At 35.5% G+C, this 24,703-nt stretch overlaps 2 protein-coding genes, 1 long non-coding RNA gene and 1 other non-coding gene across 5 annotated transcripts; 1 reads left to right on the forward strand and 3 right to left on the reverse strand.

The window, feature by feature from the left end:
* Nucleotides 1-2,440: 2,440 nt before the first annotated feature.
* Nucleotides 2,441-5,138, reverse strand: LOC141684634 (putative indole-3-acetic acid-amido synthetase GH3.9). 2 transcript variants are annotated; one of them, XM_074489701.1, is made up of 4 exons: nucleotides 4,730-5,138; nucleotides 4,494-4,595; nucleotides 3,373-4,199; nucleotides 2,441-3,274 (listed from the first exon to the last, which is right to left on the reverse strand). In XM_074489701.1, the coding sequence occupies exons 1-4, from the start codon at nucleotides 5,017-5,019 to the stop codon at nucleotides 2,664-2,666; spliced, it is 1,830 nt and encodes a 609-aa protein (XP_074345802.1). In that variant the 5' UTR covers nucleotides 5,020-5,138; the 3' UTR covers nucleotides 2,441-2,663. The 2 variants fall into 2 exon arrangements, with proteins under 2 accessions (XP_074345802.1, XP_074345803.1); XM_074489702.1 differs by lacking the exons at nucleotides 4,494-4,595; nucleotides 4,730-5,138 and adding an exon at nucleotides 4,295-4,418.
* Nucleotides 4,304-4,384, forward strand: TRNAL-AAG (transfer RNA leucine (anticodon AAG)). The gene has a single exon. It is a non-coding gene; the product is annotated as a tRNA-Leu (tRNA).
* Nucleotides 5,139-13,889: 8,751 nt separating the features above from the next.
* On the reverse strand, nucleotides 13,890-14,989 carry LOC141683350 (uncharacterized). Its single transcript, XR_012560241.1, has 4 exons — nucleotides 14,767-14,989; nucleotides 14,351-14,646; nucleotides 14,093-14,257; nucleotides 13,890-13,992 (listed from the first exon to the last, which is right to left on the reverse strand). It is a non-coding gene; the product is annotated as an uncharacterized LOC141683350 (long non-coding RNA).
* Nucleotides 14,990-15,016: 27 nt separating this feature from the next.
* LOC141686242 (uncharacterized) lies at nucleotides 15,017-18,989 on the reverse strand. The gene is made up of 12 exons (XM_074491289.1): nucleotides 18,618-18,989; nucleotides 18,147-18,391; nucleotides 17,954-18,062; nucleotides 17,703-17,865; nucleotides 17,241-17,549; nucleotides 17,091-17,106; nucleotides 16,542-16,974; nucleotides 16,238-16,450; nucleotides 16,059-16,151; nucleotides 15,807-15,929; nucleotides 15,138-15,582; nucleotides 15,017-15,033 (listed from the first exon to the last, which is right to left on the reverse strand). Exons 1-12 carry the CDS (start codon nucleotides 18,987-18,989, stop codon nucleotides 15,017-15,019), a joined length of 2,538 nt encoding a protein of 845 aa, XP_074347390.1.
* Between the last annotated feature and the right edge of the window lie 5,714 nt (nucleotides 18,990-24,703).

The raw sequence follows: 24,703 nt of genomic DNA on the forward strand, positions 1-24,703 counted from the left end.
TTTTTAAACGATTTGTAAATTATATTAAAAATTTATTAAGTTACGTTAAATTAAGTAAAATAACTTATATTTATTTTTAATTTTAGAAAAACTACAAACTACTAACACGAATTGACTTATATTCTCTGTAAACTTTATTTATTTATAAATTATATTAAAAATTTATTAAGTTACGTTAAATTAAGTAAAATAACATATATTTACTTTTATTCTGAAAAACTACTAATTACAAAGTAAACTATTAACACGAATTGACTTCTATTTTCTGTAAACTTTATTTTCTGTAGTATTATTTTAAAAATAATTAAGTAATATAAAATGATTTTAGTAACATTTATTAACTTATAAACTGAAAATTATTGATTTAACGATCGTATTTGTTACTGTCCATCATAACGTTTATATACTTTAAATTAAAATAAAACATATTTTAACAGTAACAAATTTATGACCTGTATTTAGATTATATTTAGTAATATTAAATTAAGTTTAATAACATCTATTTACTTTTAATTTGTAAATTAGTTTTCATCGATAATTAAGTAATATTAAACTAACTATATTGAAAAGGCTAATTATAAGATAATTATCAAATTATTTTAATTAATATTAAATTGTCTAAAGAACATATATTTGGTTCATAAGATAGAGATACAATATGTTTCACAAAAATAAAACTAATATGTTAGATTTTTTATATCAAGTAAATAATGCAAAACTAGAATTATAGTGAAAAATTTTATAACTGATTCGATTTTTTTTAACTACATAACTATTTTTCGCAAGTACTAATTTAATATTTAATATTTGATATTAATATATTAATTTTAATTCGTGTTTCGCACGGATTATGAATAATTCCCTATATATATTAATTCAATATTTTTAGTCTCGATCCCGTATTTCGCACGGGTTATCAACTATCTATACTAATAAGCGAAACCATGTTTATGTCCCAAATCTTGATACTCACTAGAAAATTATACTAACTATTTTTAAAATTTTATGTAATAAAATCTCAACAGACAAAAATTAACTTTTACTCTTTGTAAATTTTATTTTTCTTAAATTTTTATTTGTTGCTGAACATCCAAGTGTCGGTTTACTTTAAAATAATCGTATTAGTAAGTTAACATGTCAAATTTATATAAGTAAATAATTAGGTGTATGTATAAGTAGAACTATACGGTGAAATTTTAGAGTTACACATAATTTCGATTTTTTTAACTCCATATTTTAAAAGTATTTTATATATTATATTTAAATCTATATTTCACACAGATTATGAGTTTCAGTTTTATATAAATAATAACGTGATATTATTATTTTTTAATTTCGGACCATGTTTCACACGGAGTAATATGTAAAAACTTAATCAATATAGATGAATGACATACATTAAAAATTAAGAGAAACAGAAATTGCCCCTAATTTTCTTCACGTGAGACTTGTTTTTTGTGAAATCTTGCTTCATTAGATTGTGCGAGCCCTTCTCTTCGAGCCGGTTTATCGTTAAAACCCTCGAGTCCAAACTTATTTGACTGACCACAAATTTCCTAAGAAATTAAACCATACATTTCAGATGAATAAACATCTCATTCTCCCACTATTAATACGTTTTATGACAGATTTGGGGGTGATGGGGTGGCCATGGTCCTAGTAAACCTCCCAAGAACTTATATTCTTTGAATTTTATGTATAAAATTTTCTTATATGATGTAATCGGTCCTTTCATCAATTAATAACTTTATATAATTCCTGTAAATATATCAACAAATCTCTTATATTTTGATTTTCATATACATAAATTCATAATTTTGGTGTTGAAAATCTAGCTTGTCACATATATTTTCTGTCTTAAAAAAATTTATTCGAAATTTTACCCCTCCTGCTTTTATTTTCATGATTCCGTCCCCGTCTCCAACCAGGGTCTGCACAAGAAACTTATTGGCATAGGCTAGGAGAATGAAAGCATGAGTCTTCCATTGCCGGTTCATTTCATGAAACATATTTAACTAAATACTTCAACTCCAGGTCCTTATGATTTCTTTATGATTGCTCATTCAAGCTTTTTCTACCGTGCACTTGTGTCCAGGATATTTAATTGATCTTAAAAATTAGATTGGGGAGTAACATTTAGCACTCCCAGGATGCCACAGATTACTTTCAACTTTCAAGTGAGTTACTAGTACTATTATTTATCAGCAACTCTGAAGAATATTTTATTTTGTTGATTGTCTTTTGATACAAATTCTTGTCTCGCCTCGAAAACTTTATTATATTTTTTCCAAACACCAAGGCCTTGTTTTTGCCTATTAAAGGTATTCATACATCTTTTTCATCTTCCAGCTTCCTGAAAAATCTAATCTCAAATCAGCTTTAAATAGGATGTTCTGTAACAGATTTAAACTATAAAAACTATGTATCTAAACATAAAAAGTAATAACTGCAGAATTTGGTGCCCAACCATCCACTATAAATAATTAGCACTGTTACATATGAGTTTTCTGCAATAGACATGATCGCCTTCTTAGCAAATCTGCAGAATTAAACTGACCATAACTGATAATTAAAGTCATCCTACAATATATTTTAGCAGTCAACAATACTTGGTTGCTTATTTAAGTCTTCCGTGGGCCTTGTACTTGAAAGATGCTTCATATTCAAGGGGTCCATGTAGGATCCCTGGGGCTAAACACACGAGCCTTCACATTTGATTCCAGTAGTTTGAGTGCAGCATTAGAGTTGATGCATCTTGGTGTTTTGTACTGATTAATGGATCCTCCTTTGTTGATATACAAATCCATCAACGACTCGAAAGTCCCTGGCTTCACTACACGGATCTCAAGAGGTCCAACAGACTTATCATTGGTGCGACAACGCCTGTAGTTGTAGTCCAGTTCTTCCTCCATTGCAATACAACAATCTTCAAGGACATTCAAATCGAGTTGGTTTGCTAAAATCTCGTTAACATTATTGTCTTTTACTAGAGATGATGTTAATGCTGATGAGCACTGAACAATTTCCCAGTAGATAACATAGTGACCGGGGACAGAGGAGGTCTCTGCATAGCTAGTGTACTCCACAAGCAGAGCATTGTAGGGTTCTAGAAGCTTTTTGGCCACAGTAATGCTCTTGTGAAGGTCTTCTTCATTAGTTTTGTCATTGTCTATGCTGAGAACAACATTTCTCCTGCAGATGAAACGAAATTGCGGGGCTTTGTTGTGGAATCCAGTCACTTGGAGCACATCTCCAATTCTATATCTATTTAGTCCTGCATCAGCCAAAAGTTAAAGTTTAAATAACAAATTTTATATATTTGAAATTTTGTTCAAGGCAGATGTTTAATAAAGTAAAGATGCTATGACATACCAGAAAATGTGGTAAGCACCAGTTCATAATAACAACCAAGTTTAACATCCACCAAGGCCACTAGCTTATTCTGTGGCACCTCTTCATCTTCATCAACATCCAGAAGTAATGTACCATTCACTCCCAGAGGTATGAATTCAAAATAACACATGTTAGGCAATAGAGTATATGAAACTTTTTCCGGTGAACACAAAGGCTTCATATTCACACCAAAATAACACTCAGAGGAAGCATACATGGTGCAAACCAATGGTAATTTCTCATCACTATAATAATGCAAAGCTGGTATATATTGTGCCATAGAACCTGTTACAACAGCTTCAATGTACTTAGCTTTAGGCCAAAGTTGACAAATTATTCCCTTCCATGATTCCCTGCTGCATATGGCCTCAATTTCGTCTGCCAAACGCGGGTCTGGCAACGACAGGATTGTAGACATAGCAGTCCTGCATTTAAGGTCAGTGACCTCTGTGAGGTCCACTTGACCATCCCTTATGTCATTGCATATGTTCATCCAGTTACCTTTAAGAAAGTAGATGGCTCGAAGTAAGGCTGATGCAAAAACCGCTCCAAGGCGGAGGACTTGGTTGCGATGAACTAGACCAGCTAACAATTGGCAGTACATGCTTTGGTTGCTGTCATCGCAAAGAATAGCTTCATCAGGGCTAGTAAAATCAGTGTAAGGATCACGTGACCGGTATTTGAAGTGCTTGCTTTTGTAGTAGCTAGTTAAAACTGTCCGAGCCGGTAAGCCACAAGGAGTAGACATCTCAGCCTTCACAAAGTAGAGGAACATACCCTTCCCTTCATCAAGACCTGAAATGTACCTGAATTGAAACCACATAATGTTGTTTGCATTTATAGAAGTTGTAATATCTGATGGAAACGTAGTATCTTAATAAGTTGAGGATTCGAATAATACTTAGCATCTGTTGATATGGCCGAGTTGGTCTAAGGCGCCAGATTAAGGTTCTGGTCCGAAAGGGCGTGGGTTCGAATCCCACTGTCAACATCTAAATTTTTACTTTTTCAATTATTTTTAGGCGCATTTTTTACTTTTTCGATTTTTTTTCCTTGTAAAAAAACACATGACATTGTAAAAAAGTAAATGTATTCTCAACTGGTTCATTATAGGCATGTTGAGATTATAAAGAAAAGTTCTGCGATCAAGATCTTCTTCAATAGACGGCATCAGCTTTGGCTCTCCAGCAGACGTGCCCGAACTGCAAACAAACCAAATTTAGCCTATAGAACTTTAGAATATACAACATGATCAGGACCGGTCCTAAGATACGACGGATAAGACTTGCGATTAGTTCCCAAAATTTAAAAAAAAAATCTAGAAAGAGTGAGAGACCTGCATAGCATCTCAGTGATGGGGTGCGCGGTAATGAGAGACGAGGCTTCTCCATTAGCAATCCTCTGAATGTAAGGACGAATGGCCTTATAAGTGATAACAGGCACACTCTTTTTAAACTCCGACACATCTTTTGATCCAGACAAGTACTTTTTCAAGTACTCGGTCTCCCCGTTCCTCATTAAAATCTCTTTCAATAAGTTTTCTTGAACTTCATCTGCGTTTTGTGTTAGCTTCTCAAGCTCTTTCAGTGCCTTCTCACCTTTGTACTCCAACTTCTTTCCATCCATTTTTATGTTTAGATGAGAATGAAGAAGCTGGCTATTTATATGTAGAGAATTGGTTGAATAGTTTAAGAACCCTATGAAGTCTATTTATAGAGTTTTTTTAGGACTGTGATCAGTTAATTGTTACAATGGTATAGTAGTGCAAGAATTATTTTGGAGAAGATGGGATTACTCTTTAAGAACGAATCACTGATGCCATATTAAAGTGGGTCATACTTCTCGATCATATATTCATATTCCGTTTGCAGTATCTAGGCCCCCACTAGGTACCCCCCAACGTAACAATATTAACTTTTCTGCGTGTATTTCAAATTTGTACAACTTTTCCCCTTATATATCTAGTCGGATATGTAGAAATTTTCCCGGATAATAGATTATAAATGATGTTTAGAACATAGTATTGTTATAGCAGTAGTATGTTGTGCCGTGACAAAAATTTACGATATTTTATGTTACGACAATCGTATGAAAATTCTAGTTTTACACGTATCGGATAAATTTTTTTAATATGATTCAGAATGTTACAACAACTTTCAACCATAAGAGTAGTTGATAAATAATTTTAATATGATTCAGAATGTTACAACAACTTTCAATCATAAGCAGGAGTTGATCCTAAATTATGAATTTTACTTGATACATAATTAAATGGGGTAACTAGTGCATGCTTCCCTAGAAATTATTTTAGCTGAGAAACTACTAACCGATTCATTTTTTTATAAATTTACGAGATCGCGTGCCCTAGATTATGTAGTGTCACATCACATGTTAGTAATGCAACTCATTTGCAGACTGAATTAGTTAGTACAGATCAAATGTTGCAATTTGCAATATATATATAGACTAAATCACAAGCATATGGTATGCGTAGCTTGAAGAGTGTGTGAAGTTGTCCCCTGTATATAATTATCGGTTTGTCATGGGTCCTGAGCAGAGGGAGGGCTCAGTAAGCCAGTAAATTTCAAACTCCTTCTATATACTTATAGTTCTTCCTCAATTCTTAGATATTTGAGCCCCGATATTTTACAAGTCCCGGGTGATTTGGACTCCTGGTTCCGGTCCCCGGACATTCATATAAACTTTCAGGGATCATGTGATCGATCAGAGATATGACACCACCAACAACTTCTGATAGCATCGATCACCAAAGCCTAATAGCCAATCGAATCAACGCAAAATAAATATTGACATATGTGGCTCCGACACATGCGTGTGTGCATATATGCCGTGGCATAATCTGTAATCAAACCTGCTCAAATACATTAGGTTTGAGTTCGAAATTGATTAAAAGAATTGCATTTGAATTTGAATTTGAATTTGAATTTAAACTTGACGCTGATCGAAATTCAAACTATATACATGTGAACTTAATCTTGACAGTATCGGGTGGGACATCATCATGGGAAGATTGTTAGTACTGCAATCGTAATGGCAAAGTACATGTCTTTCTTTACGGAATATAAACTCTTACAAGTACTGTCCACATCTTTCATTCCCCCGTGAAGTGATATAAAGATAAAGAAAATGCTTGTGACGTGTAATACATAATGCTAGCTCCAGATAGCAACCCTAGTGGTTTACAATTTTCCCTTTGAAAATATCAAGCATCCTAGTAAACTTCATGTAAAGTTGTGTGGGCGTATAAATTGCAGTACTCTTGTATATATATGCACTTTAATGAATTAATCAACATCTAATGACTTTATGTTCAACAAGCAGAACTTGTAGGTTCTGCTATATATAATTCTAGCTTGGATTTATATAAATTATATTATTCTGAAAATGAATGAAACGGGAGACTGTTGCAGTCCGTTATGATCGGATGAAACAGAGGGAATATGAATATCTTCTAGCTTGAGATATTGAATAATTAACTAGGTAGATGTAGGTAGGTCGGATCAAGCAATTACAAGGTGATGAGGTTGGAGCCTCCAAATAACGAATTAAAGGAGTTCAAAATCACAGCCATACAATAGAATTCGAGATGCATAATCGGTTATTCCTGTCGGTTGCAAAATGAACAGTTTTAAAGCAACCTAACGGGGCTCTCTATCCTCCCTTCAACTATTTAGTATAACTGATTTTTCAATAGAATTTTAAACAAATCTCTGGCTAATTGCTCCAGCTAGCCAAACATACATATATGATCGGCTACTTGATTTGATTGGTATATAATTTGAGCAAAATAATACGACAAGTTAAATTTGAGCGAAGGAATTATTTAGATCAATTTTATGACTAGGTTTGATGAAAAGTTTTTCGTGTCATCTAGTGTTGTTGATATAGGGTTCATCTGGAAACCAAGCCTCAGACTATGTAGAACAATTTCTGGGAACTGGTTAACTATATATCAGTAGAATTTCAAGATAGAGTGTAGCCCTTGGAGTAGTGAGCTTTCTGTGAACTCATGGAGACCGGCCATATGGTACATTAACCACGGTGACTAGGTGTTAGTTTCGAGGATTGAGATTCGAGAAAGACCCAGTATAGCATATATGGTTTTGTCAAGCAAATTAATACTACAATGTCAGCAGATTCTCTTATGGACCCAAGAAAAAGAAACAAAATCAAGGAGGGATTATATGCTTTTGGTCGTTATCCACATCTTTAAAGATCATCCATGATGATGTTGATGGGGATGATCACCACTCATCCATCCATCCATACATATCCCCAACAGGTTGGTGCTCGCCGCATCCTTCTTCACTTATTTCTTTTTCTTTTTCTAGCTTTTCCTTTACAAAAGCAAGCAGACAGTATAGATTTTTACAAATATGCTCGCTCGCTGGCTGTATACACATCATCTTCTTCCCCCCTCCATCACAAAGCAGCAGCTAGTGATAATGGTACAACGAAAGCAAGTCCAATTTTTGGTGCATGTTTGTCAGTTTTTAGCATTTGCATTATCACACCCCTAGCTAGTTTTAGCTAGGTTTCCAACAGATTTCAAATATAGCGTGCGTCACCCGAATCATGTTGTCTTCCATTATTTCTACACACACCAATAAAATCTTTGATTAATTTGTACGTACGGTTATGTGCTGCAATGTACTTTTCAGTTTTCATACATCCCTGCACTCACCTTTAGGTTGCGCATTGGTAGTCCATTATTGGCCGTAATTCCTCTTTGGTTAATTATCAATATCATTGGATTATATATGAACATATCTGCATTTTATCTACAATTTTATTCCCCCAATCCTTTGATTTGATTAATTATTCTTTTAATTTATATGAGTGGGTTCAGAACACAACCGGTCAGTTAGATTTTGAGTTATTTTATTTTATGATTAATTTTATGCTTGCATGATGTAACGGGACAGTAGTAGCTAGTGATTATTGTAAAATGATCAAAAAGTTAATCAAGATCGATGCATGTCATTAGGTATTAATATGTAACAAAATCCCTAATGAGCTGTGTGAAATTAACCAATCGAATATTAAGATAATCAGTTGCCGTTATTGAATGAATGAAAAGGTACTTATATGTTGCTTACAAATAAACAACCAGATCGCAAGCCCCAGTTTACAAATCAAAACACACGTACACAACGTTTAGAAAACACACGCAAGTTTGAATAAAAACTGGTACTTCTATTACTTTCAAAATTGAATACATAAAGAAAACATGTAATATGATTAACTCCTACAAAATAGCTACTTCTGACTAAATGCCACTACCTACACTTATTCAACTTACTCCTGGAAACAAGCTACACAAGCCCACGATTAATTCAAACAAAGACACAAACGTTAACAATTAACGTTATGACAACAACAATTATTCAAATAAACTAATAAAAATTTAGATTAATTCCAACATAGCCCCCCTTAATCTAAACTCCTTTCTGCAAATCCTTAATCCCCAGCAAGTCTCACATCTGTTCGAACTTCTGTGTTGTCATCGACTTTGTCAGAATATTGACCCTCTACTCCTCTGATCGAATATGTTTTATCACGATTTCTCCACGCTCTACACACTCTCGGATAAAGTGATAACGTATGTCAATATGCTTTCTACGGCCGTGAAACACCGGATTTTTTGCCAAATCAATAGCTGACTTATTATCAATATATATCGTCACAGGATCTGGTTTTGTATCAGTTATCTGGCTCAACAGGTTCCTCAACCACACTCCTTGACATGCCGCTGCGGTGCCAGTCATAAATTCAGCCTCACAAGATGACATGCTACCCAATGTTGTTTCCGGGACACCCACGTAATCAAATTCTCGTTTAGATAAAACGCCATACCCCCGGTGCTTCTCCTGTCCACCACATTACTTGTCATATCACTGTCAAAATATCCACACAACAAATAGTTTCCAGAACCTTTGGCATAAATCAAACCTTACTCCATTGTTCCCTTCACGTATCTTAGGATTCTCTTAGCAGCATTAAGGTGGAGAGTGGTTGGTCTCTCCATAAATCTACTAATTATGCCCACCGAATAAGCAATATCGGGACGTGTATGTACCAAGTATCTCAACCTGCCCACCAAACTTTTAAACAATGTGGAATTCACCGGTTTACCTTTTTCATCTTTGTCAATCTGGACTTTTGGCTTCATTGGATAGCGTGTTGAATTGCAGTCTTTCAGACCAAACTTCTTGAGCAGCTTCTGTGCATAAGTTGTCTGCTTTAGCTTAGTAAATCCCTCTCCCTGTGCAACTTCGATTCCTAAATAATGTGTTAGCTTCCCAAGATCGCTCATGTCAAAGATCTTGTTCATCTCCTGTTTGAACTTAACTATATATGAATCACTTGTCCCCATAACCAAAAGATCATCCACATAAATTCCAATAATCAAAGATTCCTCACCTTATGTGCTCATATGGACATTTGACGAAACCTATTTTCAAGGACCTTGCTAAGCTTCGAATACCATGCTCTCGGGGCCTGTCGCAAGCCGTACAATGCCTTAATTAATTTGTACATGATCTGCTCCTTCCCTTACTTTGTGAATCCCTCTGATTGAGCTACATATACCGTTTCCTCTAATTCACCATTTAGAAATACAGATTTCACGTCTAAATGATGCACACTCCAACCATTCTTCGCTGCCAAAGCTAGTAACAGCCTCACTGTCTCCAAACGTGTCACTGGCGCAAACGCCTCATCAAAGTCAACACCCTGCCTTTGAACGTACCCCTTAGCGACCAATCTCGCCTTGTACTTTACAATTTCTCCCTTAGCATCTCTTTTTAATTTATAAACCCACTTCAATCCGATTGGTTTTTGTCCCGGTGGTAGACTTAGTAGTTCCCATGTGTTGTTTCTTTTGATCACATCAATTTCATTCTACATAGCCGTTTTCCACTCCTGCGTTTTTACAGCTTGCTTGTAGTATGCTGGTTCTTCAATACCCAATAACATTAACTCGTCCTTTATCTTGATTTCCTCCGTTTCATCATATATCTCGTTCAACAATCTAAATTTTGTGGGTTCTTCACTGTCACTTGACGTTGCACTAGTTTCCCCATTATCTACAGACTCAGAGTTCAACTCCATGTCGCGACCTGTTCTTGCTGAATTTTCTCCAGACGAGTCTGACTCCTCATCACTGTTAACATTATCTTCGCTTGAGTAGTTTCCATATATAAAAAAAACTCACTTTGACATGAACTTTTATTCTCTTGATTGTCCCAGGCCCAAGCCCTGTTTTCCTCATAGACTACGTCACGACTTACTGATATTCTTCCACTTAACAGATCAAAAAATCGAGAGGCCTTGGTTTCTGGTTCTCTACCAAGATACACAGCCATCTTACTCCTGTCTTCCAGTTTTGACACATGACCACTTTGAACCTTCATATGCGCAACACACCCAAACACTCTAACATGCCCAAGGTCTGGCTTAGTTCCCTTCCATGCTTCATACGGTGTCATCCCAGTCAAAGCTCTGTTGGTAGTCTATTCAAAACATAAACAGAGTTTCTAATGGCTTCCCCCTCCCAAAGTGTTGAAGGCACTTTCTTTTCTTTCAAAAAACTCCGTGTCGTAGCTACAACAGTGTGATTCCTACGCTTTACAACCCCATTTTGTTGGGGTGTGTACGGCGCAGTAAAGTGTTGAATGATTCCATGAGCTTCGTAATACTCCTTATACTCATTTGAGCAGAATTCTCCACCCCTGTCTGTTCTCAATACCTTAATTTTATTTTCATGCTTTCTTTCGACTTGTACCTTGAATTTAAATGCCTACAACGCCTCATCCTTGCTAGCTAACATATATGCCCACATCATTTTACTAAAACCATCAACAAGAAGAAGAAAGTATATATTACCTTCTAATGTGGCTGGTGTTATCGGTCCGCATAAGTGCTCATGAATCAATTCCAACACCTTCTTTGTATGTAAACTTTCCTGGCCCGGGAACGGCTTCCTCGTTTGCTTCGACATCAAACAGCCCGTGCACAGCTCCTTTGGAAGACTGAATCTTGGTACTCCATATGCCATCTCATGTTTAGTCATTAATTTGAGGGCCTGAAAATTTATGTGCCCGAGTCGTGTATGCCACAACCAAGCAGCCTCCTCTGATTTTGATAGCATACAACTTCCACGGGTTACTCCATAATTATTTTGTACAGCCTGTTAGCAGATCTCTTAACCTTCATGAGTAACTGTTCCTTATCGTTGTATACCCACAAATGATCTTCGTTTAGTACCACCTTATTTCCGTTTTCTGCCATTTGTCCAAGGCTTATTATATTGCCTCACAATATGGGAATGAATTATACCTCTCGAAAGACAATTTCTTCTCCATTTTTACACTTAAAAACCACGTTCCCTCTCCCTTTAATGTCCACCAACGACCCGTCACCAAACTTCACTTATCCCGTAATACTTTCGTCCAATTCCTTGAACTTGGAGCGTAATCCAGTCATGTGATTACTAGCTCCATTGTCCAAGTATCACAAATTTGATGCTTCTTTCATTTTTTGATCCATCTTCAATTTCAGTATGACCTCGTGTTCATTAAGTAACAACTCATTTCTCTCCACCACCAATAACGCGGGTTCATCATCCTGTATTTGTGACAAGTTTACTTTAGGTTTAGCCTCCTTCTCTCGCCGTGGTTTTCGACAGTCAACGACAAAGTGTCCATAACCATGCACTACAAGAAAAAAGTCCATAGACATCGCTTTTTGGCCGATGTCTATGCTGTTTCCCAACCGATGTTGATGTCGGTGATGTCTATTCTAGACATCGGTGAATACCCGATGTCTATACTGGATTAGACATCGATTTTAGTTAAAAAATAGATGTCTATGTGTTGATTATTAGAACAAAATGCTATAAGTAAATTATTTAATAACTAAATTACACCTAATTAAACATGTTAAACATATCATGAGCTATGTTTTTTGTCACAAAAACATCGATTTTAGTGAAAAACACTGATGTCTATGTGATGATTTTTCACAAAAATTGCTATAACAAAATTATTTAATAACTAAATTACACCTATTAAAACATATTAAACATATATTGAGCTATGTTTTTTATCACAAAAACATCGATAATTTTGACAGAGGTGATGTAAAATGGCATATTAAACATCTGTTTCTTTAATAAAAGGTGATGTCTAATTAAGCGTATAGACATCAGTTTTTTCTAGAATGAAGTGATGTCTATGTATCATTTAGACTTGAACATGTAGTCTTTCACATCAGTTATTTGCCTTAAACTGATGTACATTGCATTTTTTGACATCAGTTTTGTTTGGTTAAAAGTGATGTTTATAACGTCACTTGACATCAGTTTTATCTTGAACAAAGTGATTTCTATGTTTAATTTAGACTTGAACCTGGATTCCTTTGATATCAGTTTTTTACCTTAAAGTGATGTATATTATCTTTTTTGACATCAGCTTTTCTTAATTAAAAGTGATGTGTAAGAAATTTATAGACCAAATTGTGTAAAGTTATACATCACTAATTTTCTAAAAAAGCGATGTACTCGTTACTAATAGACATTTGTTATAAATAAAACCGATGTCCTTTACTACATAACCAAAACTAAAACATTGGAATAACACGCATCCATACAAATCTAACCAGTCAATCATTCATACATTTAACCATTCAATCATCCGAAAACCACCAACACCAACCCCATCATCTGCATCAATCATCCAAAAATCACCAACACCAACCCCATCATCTGCATCAATCATTCAAAAACTACAGAATCTACATTACCAAATGTACAACCCCCAGCATTTGCAAACCTATACAGCAACCCCAGCATTCATACACTTACATTCTTACTACACAGAACCGTCTAAATTACCAAATGTACGACTACGCAAAAGAAAAGACCTTGAGTACAAGAATTGATCAGATATGCTCTTGGATGAACTGCAGAGCCTCAATGCGAACTTCATCTAGCTGTTCAATGCTGTAACACGATCGAGTCTTGGCCAACCACTACAAATTCCAAACAAACAAAATTCAGTACATGAATGAAAAGTAACCATATCGAAAAGTAACCATATCTCAGTATATAGCAAACTGGAAGCGTCAAGGTAATACCTTTTTAGCAAAATTCAACTTGTCATCATCGATAATTTCTTTCATGTATCGCATTATTACATACGCACATTCAATCCCACCGGGTTGTTTGGGAGATCCCTATTTCATTAATTAAAAGACAAATCAGGCATATCAAATAAATCATATATATTAAGCACAAATATTAGGTACTCGATCTATTGTACTTACACTAAGAAACTTTGCCTTGGCCATCTTGTTGCCCCTGCCGGTTTCAGAGTTGTAACTTTTCAAAGCCCTGCATAAAAAACATAAAATCTCATATAATGTACAGAAATGAACATGCAATTATACCAAACTGTTACGTTAATAAAAATTTACCTTGATAACGCCTTTTCTAGTTCTGAAAATTGTGTCGGGTGAGGTAGTGGATTCAGAATATATATTTCCCCTTCCCAGATAACGACCAAAATCCAATGCATACTATTTTCATAAAAAAACAAAGACAGATAGGACACATCACATAGAAATTTGTACTGTACTATCCATGTTTTTAATTTTCAGTATTACAATAAGTACTTACTTCTGATTATGCGGAAGAAAGAATAGGCGATCCGGGTTACCCTCTCTCAACCGGTTTAAAATGTATGCTTCAAAATCAGCATTCACGTGATATGTGGATCCGGGGTCAATAAAAGCAAATGTCTCCGCCAGTTCTGGTATTTCACTAATCTCAGAATGCAAGTGCCTATCGAAAGAGTGCTGATATTAAAATGCAAGTTCTGGAAAATTACAAACATTAAAAAAAATGATCATTAAAAAGAAAAAAAAGGTAACTTACGTCATGTAACTTGCAACTACTGCTTGGCCCAACATTTCAAACTCCAATAAAGACACAACATTCTCATGCAACAAATAAATTGTTTTTTCATGTCCAAACACATTCAGCTCACATCGAACCTGGATACTGACCCCGGTAGTTTTCATCCAAATTGTTGCATGTTTATACAACAACTTAAAGCCCTTTGGCACTTTCGCACCTGGCTTTGCTTAAAGAAATTGTGCCTTCAAATCCTGCAACCCGTCATTCTTTTTTATTTTTTCAGCACTTGTTTGGGGCCTTTCTTTTTTCTGCACCTGATGATAATATAAAACCAAAATAAAATGTACATACCACTTAATTTTTAATATCTTGAAATGAACAATTTAATTTCAAAATTCAGACAATATTATATATGTATATATTATTCATTATACCGCAACATTTGTGTAGCTAATTAATTCCTCAGGCCATGCCAAAAAAGATCCTAGAGCATCGCGGACAGTCATCATGTCATCACCACGTGTCTCATCTGGAAGCAAGGCATCTGGTTTTATGAGGCCATCAACGGAGACACATTGATGTCCAATTGGTATATCAACTCCATGTACCAAATCAGTTAAATTATCCTCGCGAGGATATACCATACCAAATGCAACCTTATTCTCAAGTCTCTCGACAGATAGCTCACAAGATCGTTGGGCCTATAATATTTAAATAAACAAAATTAAAAAATTAAGGTAACAATGATTTACCTTAGTAAGATAAATGACAAGGTTGCTCACAAAATTAAAATAACTTACGTGACTTCCAGGAGGTGAAGGCCTAGTTGGGCCATCTGTAAAAACACAGTCATCATCTTCATATACCAACACAACTCCTCTTGCAGGTGGTGGATTTGACTTCATTTCTTTATCCTTTTCCGGATCGAAACTTGCCTTTTCAGATGGCATTGGAGAGTGAAAAGTACATCCACTTTCGATCACTGACTTCAAGCGATCAATCTCTGTCTCGGGAGCTTGCGTTTTTTTTTCAAGCAGTTCATCCCTTTGTCGATCACGGGCCATCAACTCTGCCTTTGTGATTCGAAGCTTTGGCTCTCTTGACAAATTAAAGTATTGTTTTGGAGTGATGTACCCTCCAACAGCCCGAACCCTCCCAGAATGCTCACGACTCTCCAAAGCCGTTGTTAGAACATCTTCAGCACCAGAAAACTGAATCTCACCCTTCTTCTTTTTTTCCAACAATGCGTTCTGTTAACAAGAAAATAAATTAACCAAAATGGAGTTAACTAGTTTTCAATAAAAGATAAATAATAATTATTTCGCATAATTGTAATCAGTATGATTAAAGACCAATTAACTAAAACATTGACAGGAGTCCTATTTATACTGATTCGCCTACTTTACTGATTTATGTCGTCCTAATTTTACTGATTCGCCTACTTTAATGTAATTTAACCAAAATTAAAACTTACAATTTTATCGTATACAACAGCCAAATCTTCATCGACCTCTTGTCCGTTTTTCCGCTTACGAGCCTTTTGCCAAAAAATCGCTCTATCCGGTTCTTCTCCCGGATTCAACCTTCCTTTTTTTATCTGTTACAAATAAAATAAAATACAGTAATACAAATAACTCCAGGGCTAAAAAATGTAGGACTCTAATTTATTATGGACTGACCTATTATAAATTAAATACAGTTATACAATTAAATGAACTTTTCTTACCTCATCTTCTTTTAAACCGATGTAGCCCTTTCTTGACAACCGGTGATGATATTTTCTCTTAGACACTCTTTCACTTTGTGTGTCATGAATTTCCTAAAAACATGTCACAAGATTACAAAAATTACAACAGACGATGCAAAAAAATCACCAAAATCATATATTACAGAATTAAAACATACCTTCCACTTAGAATCAGTCCTCTGTCTCACAAACCTTTTCCAGGTTGCCTTACTAACATAGCCATAGCCTCTTGGCGGCTTACTCAGCTTCTTCTTTTCTCCAATAAATGGTAGCACATACTTTCTCGTCAAATCAGTCTTAAACTGTCGCCATTTAGAGCCTGCTGACTTTAGGACCATGTTTTCAATTTCTGGTTTAACTTTGAAGGTAGCCTGAAAAAACACAAGTTCACAAAATCATAACAGGAAAAACTTATATTCAAGATCTATATTTGATAATAATTTTTTATAATTGATCTAGTACCTGGAGATCTAACCAAAGCTTTGATTTTAATTCAGGATCTACATTTGGCCACGTAGGAATGTCGATTGGAATCGTAGTCCTAGCCAACATACCAATGTAAGACTGCAAACGGGCTCTAGTTTCCCCATTAGGAATCCCCCATTCATTGGCAGTGACTTTAACTTTCTTCCCGCGAGCTTTCTTGACAATCACTTTGTACATTGCGCATACGCATTGCTTACCCCCAGACTTCCTTGTAGCAGTATTAGTTGTAGTATTTGTCTGTTCTGAGTTAGTCGGTTGAGATTCCGATGCATGCCCTTCATTGTTTTCATCATTGTTCGGAACATCCTCCAGCCGCTTGGGGCTTCCACCGCTAAGATTCTGTGATGCAGTCTTTTCTGATTGCTTTCGCATTTGCTTTTTTGGTGCCATTCTTTCCTCTTCCTCTAATCTGAAAAATTAACTAATATTTAACAGATTAGAACAACTACACAGTTCATGGTATAATGTCTAACAGATATGCAGAAAATTAAACAAAATTCTCATTTAATTGTCAAGAAAAATTACAGATAGACTTCTATAACTACATTGAAAAATTACAAGAAAACAGAGATCACAAGATACATTACAAATAACAAGAAAAATTACAAATAACAAGAAAAATTATAAATAAGGAGAATATATAGCTAGACTCCTATAACTTTTTGACCCATATACCCTCAACATTTTCTCTTCTATTACAAACACTTGCATCATCAATTTTAGCAGGGTCACATGTAGGGATATTAGAACAGAATGGGGGAGGGTTCCAGGAGGTGTCTTCAGGAGCATCTTCATTGTAAACATCATGATAGTCTCGAGTTGTCGCCGATAACACAACGGACCAATTAGCATCAACTGGATCCTCAATATAAAATACTTGGTTGACTTGGTCAACAGAGACATATTTGTCCTTTTTGTGACCTGGTCGATTGAAGTTGACAAGGGTGAAACCAAGATCATCGGACTTGACACCTTTGTCACTTGCTGCCCATGTACATTAAAACAGAGGGGCCTTGAATGCGTGGTAGTCTAATTCCCATATTTCCCTGATCACCCCATAAAATTTTAAATCCCTCTCTATAGGATTCATGTCCTTAGCACTAGAGACTTGGACTGTCCTCGCAACTAATGACACACCACTATTCTGAACTACCCTTGCATTATCTCGATCCTTTGTGTGGTATCGGACCCCTTCAACAACATAACTTTCGTAAGTCAAAACTGAAAATGAAGGTTTCCCAGCCAACCATCTTATAGTTTCAGATACGGCTTCCGCATTCTCCCTCATTTCTGTACTGACCTACATATAATTTATTGATGCATATAAGTGGCTACAAATTTAAAAACACGACTTATAAAAATAAAAGAGAAGGAAAAATAATGTAAACCAACTTTTTGTTCAAACCAATCGGCAAATTGTCGATTGTGCTCTCCCAATAGCCACTGTACACTCTTCTTTTTCCCTCGATAAATCTCTTCCAAATATTTTTATGCAACCTGAAATTACTTACATCAAATTCGACTAAACTATACCAAATATAACTTTAACAATTATATGTATACTTTTTATGTTTTACCTACATAACATATGGTTCCACTTCCGAATTATTACGAAGAACTGAAAGATGAGCCTCATCTCGTTCTTTTTCCGCAACTGACTTCATAGTCACACCACCGATTGGACCAGAAATTTTTTCTTCATCTTTCGGAAGACCGGTTGTTCTACTACTCCCGCTATAGAACTCACTGCAAAATTCTATTGACTCTTCTTTGAGGTAACCTTCAGCTATGAAACCTTCTGGATAGAATCGGTTTCTTACATAACTCTTCAAAATTTTATTAAAGCATTCAAATGGAAACATCCATCTATAAAAAACCGGTCCACATAATCGCACTTCCCTTACTAGGTGGACCATAAAATGACGGAGGGAATATCTTCTCTAACTCACACAGGGTCAATATCACATCTACTTGTAATTTATTTAACTTTGACACATCTACAACTTTGTTGCACAGAGAGTTGAAGAAAAAACACAATCTTATGATACTAACCCTAACATTTTTCGGAAGCACTGAACGAATGCAAACAGGTAGTAGTTGTTGGAGAAGGATATGACAGTCATGGGACTTTAAACCATACAACTTCATATCAATCATCGATACACAATTTCTTATATTTGAAGCATGTCCGTATGGAAGTTTCATGTCGTACAATGATGTCAATATTATTTGTTTTTCTTTCCGGGAGAGAGTATAAGGGGCAGGAGGTAGGTATGTTCTTTTCTCACCTACTTCTGGAGCTAAATCAGGCCGTATTCCCATGTCAACCAAATCAAGACGCGAGGCACGGCTGTCTTTACTCTTGAATTTCATGTGTAGAAGTGTCCCAATTATATTATCACACACGTTCTTTTCGACGTGCATGACATCTAAACAATGTCGAACATGGTGAAACTTCCAATACTCTAACTCAAAAAAAACTGACTATTTTTTCCATGGAGACTCCACCTTTTTTGGCTTCCCCCCCTTCCCAAAACTGAACCTAAGTTGCTGTTGTTGCCCCAACACTTCCTCTCCGCTAAGTGGTTCTGGTGCACAACCAAATTCTTGTTCTCCATTAAAAGTTGTCCTTTGTCTCCTATACGGATGATAAAGATCTAAATACCGACGATGTCCTTGGTAGCTCATTTTTCTACTACGACTTAGATATTTAGCCACGGTCTGATCACCGCATACTGGACAGGCCCTATAACCCTTATTAACGCACCCCGACAAATTTCCATATCCCGGAAAGTCATTTATTGTCCACATCAAGATTGCCTTTAGAGTGAAAAAGGATTTGGTATGGGCATCGTACACGTTTGCTTCACCTTCCTCCCACAATTTTTTAAAATCGTCGATCAGTGGCTGGAGATATACGTCAATATCATTACCAGGCTCTTGTGGGCCTGAAATTAATGTTGTTAACATCATAAACTTCCTCTTCATGCATAACCATGGAGGAAGATTATATGTTACTAACATAACTGGCCAGCAGCTGTACCGATTATTTAATCCATTGTTGTGTGGATTTATATCATCGGCCGCTAATCCTAAACGTATATTTCTTGCCTCGCTACCAAACTCAGGCCACCTACAATCTACATTTCTCCAAGAAGGAGAATCAGAGGGGTGACGCATCTTTCCATCTTTGGATCGATTATTTGCATGCCAACTCATTAATTCAGCAGTAGATGAAGATTTAAACATTCTTTTAAATCTGGGGATTATCGGAAAATACCACATAACCTTAGCTGGCACATTTACCCTAACTTGACCATCTTTCCCAACTTTCCAGCGAGAGAGATGGCATTTGGGACACTCGGAAGAAGACTCGAGAATTGGACCCCTGTATAATACGCAGTCATTTGGATAAGCGTGGAATTTAATATACTCGAGGCCTAAATCAGTCAATGTTTTCTTGGCTTCATACATATTAGACGGAAGCAGATTATCTTTAGGAAGAATTGATCCAATTGATTGAAGCAGATCAGTAAAAGCTTTATCGGAAACTCCAAACCTAGCCTTCCAATTATGTAATTTTAAGACCGACTCCAGTTTAGTACACTCACTTCCCTCAAACAGAGGTTGTTCTGCATCGGCAACAAACCTCTTAAAGTTATCTGACTCTTTATCGCAATCTTCCCTACTATAGGCTGCTTCACACACGTTAAATGTTTCTGAAATTGGTATGGGCTTCGAGGGAGGACAAGTACTACCAACAGATGACCTAGTACTATTATCATGCACTACTAGAAAAAGTAGAATAGACATCACCTCTTAGACATCGGTTGCTCCTGGAGCCGATGTAAAAGGTTTTTTAGTCATCATTTTTAATCAACCGATGTCTTTTGTTAATATAGACATCAACTTTTTAGCCCAACCGATGTTGTAAGTCTGTTTTAAAAAATGATTCAGCGCACCTCTTCTATTTCCCCCCTTAGCCAAATATTTCATTCCCTCTTAAAAATTTCCCCAATTTTTACTTCAAATTTTTTAAGTATCAAAATCTCCCCACCCTTATCTAAAAATATAAAACAAAAATAAAAAAACACTCATCATCCTCTCTCTCTCTCTCTCTCTCTCTTCTCTCTCTACTCTCTTGACCGATGAACTCAGCTCTCTTCACTCAATTCTATCGACCGGAGAACTCGACTCTCTCCTTTCTCTCTTGATCTAATACCTCCCTCCCAAAACCAATTCTCCCCAACACTGCTCTCTTTTCTTCGGAGGTTGAAAAAGTCAAAAACAAGTTTAAAAGACAGAGGTTTAAAAGTTCAGAAGAAGAGGCTTAAAGAAGTCAGAACTATAAGTACAAGTTGAAAGTGGCCAGAGCTTGAATTGGTAAGTTTTAAACACCAAGTTTCAAATTGGGAGTTTTATTTAGAAACCCGAATTTTTTAATTAGTCAATGATTTGATTTTAATTAGTTATAAATAGTTAATGAAGTTGATTAATTATTCAAATGGAGCTTGTTAATTAGTTGAGACTTTGTTTATGTGGGTGTTACATATGATGTGTTTATGTGTAATTATATATATTCCGAGTATACGAGGCTTTGTTGAGGCTTTATTTATGCCTGTGTTGATCTTAATTTTTTTGCTTTGTTTAAGTTAAAATGTATGTTAAACATTTGTGTTGCTTTATTTGATTAAGATATGTCAGAGTCTACAATTTTATATAATAATGACCTCATTATCATGAACTTTGTTGTCGCAGGATCATGGAATGGTGATATCAGGCCCGTGGATTGATTTACCAATGATTCCAAGGATAAGAGTGACAAGTCGTCTCTTTGCTCTGATAAAGGCACTCCCACAGAAACCATCATTGACGCTAAGACTAATAGTAAAGCATCCAAGCTTCGTAGTTATTCAGTTTCAAAGCTAGTCGGGAAAACGCAAAGGTAAGCTGGTGAGTAATGTAAGATTCAGGTCACCTTTTACTAATATTTATTGAGTAGAAGCTGGGTAAAGTAATTTAAGCATATTGTAATTTTTGTCACCTTGAAGTGTTTATATGTCTTAATTTTTCACAAGAGGCATCATTAGTTCAAGAGAGGCTACAAGAATGTCATTGACGAAGAAGTTGAGAGGGCTGTAGATTTCTCTAGGAGATGCAGTGAGGCTTTTTATTGAGCCAATTTAATGTGTAATGGTTACTGAATATAATTGATGGCGAAAAGTTAGTATAAAATTCTCATTGATGAAGTCTCTAGGCATCTTAGGAACTTACAATTGTTGTGTTACCATCTGAAAATAAACGTAGTACCAGTAGTATCCAACAAACTTTTATGGTAAATAACAATTGGTTGTGTAAGTTTTTGCGTTACATTTCTGCAATAGGCTTATTATCAGTCTGTTTAATTACTTTGTTTGGGTGGTGAAGAAATAATATAACAAGCCTTAATTTCAGAAATATGCTCCTCGTTTTTAGCAATCATTTTGTTGGCTTTCAATCATATAATTATCTTTGTTCTGTTTCCTCGGGGATAAGTAAAGCAAAAAATATCGTCAGGGGGAAAATATATCTTTATTAATATTGGACCGGTTCAAGTTTTTTGTTAATAATTTACTGATGAGTCTCGTGTAATTATTTTGGACCCTATGCTAGCAACAAACGTTATATAAAACAGCTTCTCCTTGGTAAAGCCAAGTAGTCAATAATTTTTTTATTGGGGGCACTTGCAGCCTAGTGCATGTTTATAAAAGAATTGGTAAATGTCCAGATTTAGTTGATTTTCTCACATCAGCACTCAACAAAGTATTCAGTATTCATGCCTTTGAAATAGTATATTATATGTGAATAAGCTGTCTGTCTGGGTTTCCTCAGTGTTGACAAATTGAGTTGAAATAATATATTATTTGGTGCGTGTTGTGTTGCCATTGCTATTGTATTGATTGGTTTTGCAGCCGATATTGGATATGCAGCTGGTGATGACTTGACAAGTAAGTTGAAGCCACGTGCCATTGAGTGTTTGTCGTCAGGTTTTGGGTACTGGATGTTGCTAACAACATGTTGCAGGGTCCATGGTCGACCTTTCTTGCAGACTTATGTGCCAGAGATACAAATCTCATGAGTAGGTCCAACACATTCTTTTCATTTTTTATGGCTGTTGGTAATATCCTCGGGTATGCTGCTGGTTCCTATCAGAAGCTATACAAGATTCTATTGTAATTTACTTTCATTTTGCATCAGTGTTTTAAACTATATTGTGAGCAAAGTTGCTGCTTCCCAGCGCCAATTTGGTCCTGATGGGGATGCTCTAACACCATCTCTTGAAGTCAGGGCTGGTGCTCTTGCTATTTTCGCAGTACTGGGAATTCCTTTTATACATATGCTAACAACCATATTCTGGTTTCTTAATTATTCGATACAGGTGACCTATAGCATTCCATTTGCTTTGGCATCCATATTTTCAGCTGGTTCTAAAGCAGGGAAAGGTAAAATTAGCTCTAAGCTTGTTTCAACACTTAAATGTGTAAATTGTAATTGTCTTTCGGCTCTTATTAATGCATCATTTGATCTAAACTTGTTGAACATTCACTTACAGATGCTAAAACCTTGTACCTTTCATTCTTTACAATTGCATGATACTAAATCTCGACCCGTATCCTATCTGATTCAGGAGACCCTATAAATTTATGCCGATGCAGGAGACCCTGTATCTTATAGTGAATCTGATTGACAGGTTTTTGGCCATTCAACCTGGTTCGGAAAAAGCTCCAACTGGTTGGGATTACAGCTCTTCTTCTCGCCTGCAAGTATGAAGAAGTGGCAGTCCCGGTTGTTGAAGATCTTATTGTGATCTCTGACAGGGCATACAATATAATAGAAGTCCTTGAAATGGTAATTTTAAAACTTGTTTTTGATTTATTTGCTCTGTATATTGAGTATGAGTGATATCTTATACATTATAAGAGAAGATGTTTAAGTTGTTGCTTATGTTATGACTTAAAGTGGTAGATTTTTGTTATAGGATGGAATCAGTGTTTTGAGTTTTATTGCTCGAGCAAAGTCGTGCTCAAGAAACCCGTAATCCTGCCCATAGGCTACTTGTGTCGGTAAACAATCATAGGCGTCAACTAGCAACTAGTCTTGACAGAGTAAAGTGGCAGGTGAATGTCATGCTTTTTTGGTATTTTTCTTTGTTTATGTTATTTTAGGATAGTTATTTGTTACAGCTGTTTTAATAGCTTGAAGTATTCTACAACAAAATTAATCCTCTCAGGTCTATCAAAAACTTATTATCATCGTACGGGACCAGAAGCTACAGGAGCTTTACTAAGGAGTGGGAAGATGCAGAAGAATAATGGCGTTCCTCAAATGATATTTTACATGCTATTGTCGGTACCAAGTAAAATTATTTGTATAGACAATAGTAGAATATATGGAGGGATATGTGTAGTACTTGATATTTGGATTAGATGAATCTGTTGTACCAGATGTTTGAATATTGGTTGTTAGATTTATAGATAACTGATATTATGCAGCAATTGGTTTTGGTAGTTCATTGGTTTTTGGAATCTATATTTTTAAAATCTGTATTAATAAAACAGGTACAAACATCATTACAATGGAAAATGATATTTGTCAAAACTTAATATATCAGTTCTAGTGGACCATTGAAATCAGTAAAAACCGATGTTAAATACTACATCAAAAAAATTCTTAAAACAAAAAACTGATGTTATTAAGTATTATAGACATCAGTTTGTTACAAATAGACATCGGTTACCAATTAAGAACCGATGTCAAAGGTATTGTTAACATCGGTTTTTGATGAAAACTGTTGTTACTGGTACTAGTAACATCAGTTTATTGGTTAAATTGAAAGATTTTGCTTAGCTCACATATATTTAAATTGATAAAAATACCATATTATGATGATATATGAAGATTAGATATGCATGAGAAATTTAATATCAAGATATAGAAATCGGTTTTAAACTAAGAACTGATGTTATAAGCTGTATTTAACATCAGTTTAAAACCGATGTTAAATGGGGGGTCTTTAACATCACCCACGAAGACATCGGATTTTTGCATTCATAGACATCGGTTTTTAGCCGATGTCTATTGACGTTTTTCTAGTAGTG

This window comes from Apium graveolens, chromosome 9, assembly GCF_009905375.1.
Source record: "Apium graveolens cultivar Ventura chromosome 9, ASM990537v1, whole genome shotgun sequence".
Taxonomy (NCBI): Eukaryota; Viridiplantae; Streptophyta; class Magnoliopsida; order Apiales; family Apiaceae; genus Apium; species Apium graveolens.

Excerpts from the sequence above, each read along its gene's own strand:
- LOC141684634 (XM_074489701.1), bottom strand. The coding sequence starts at position 5,019 with ATGGATGGAAAGAAGTTGGAGTACAAAGGTGAGAAGGCACTGAAAGAG. Across the intron at positions 4,596-4,729 it reads ATCACTGAGATGCTATGCAG|TTCGGGCACGTCTGCTGGAG; the intron begins GTCTCTCACTCT and ends GTTTGTTTGCAG. Across the intron at positions 3,275-3,372 it reads GGTGCTTACCACATTTTCTG|GACTAAATAGATATAGAATT; the intron begins GTATGTCATAGC and ends TGGCTGATGCAG.
- LOC141686242 (XM_074491289.1), bottom strand. The coding sequence starts at position 18,989 with ATGCACGTCGAAAAGAACGTGTGTGATAATATAATTGGGACACTTCTA. Across the intron at positions 17,550-17,702 it reads AAGGGTAGTTCAGAATAGTG|CAAGTGACAAAGGTGTCAAG; the intron begins GTGTGTCATTAG and ends GTACATGGGCAG. Across the intron at positions 15,583-15,806 it reads CTGTTGTATACGATAAAATT|AACGCATTGTTGGAAAAAAA; the intron begins GTAAGTTTTAAT and ends TCTTGTTAACAG.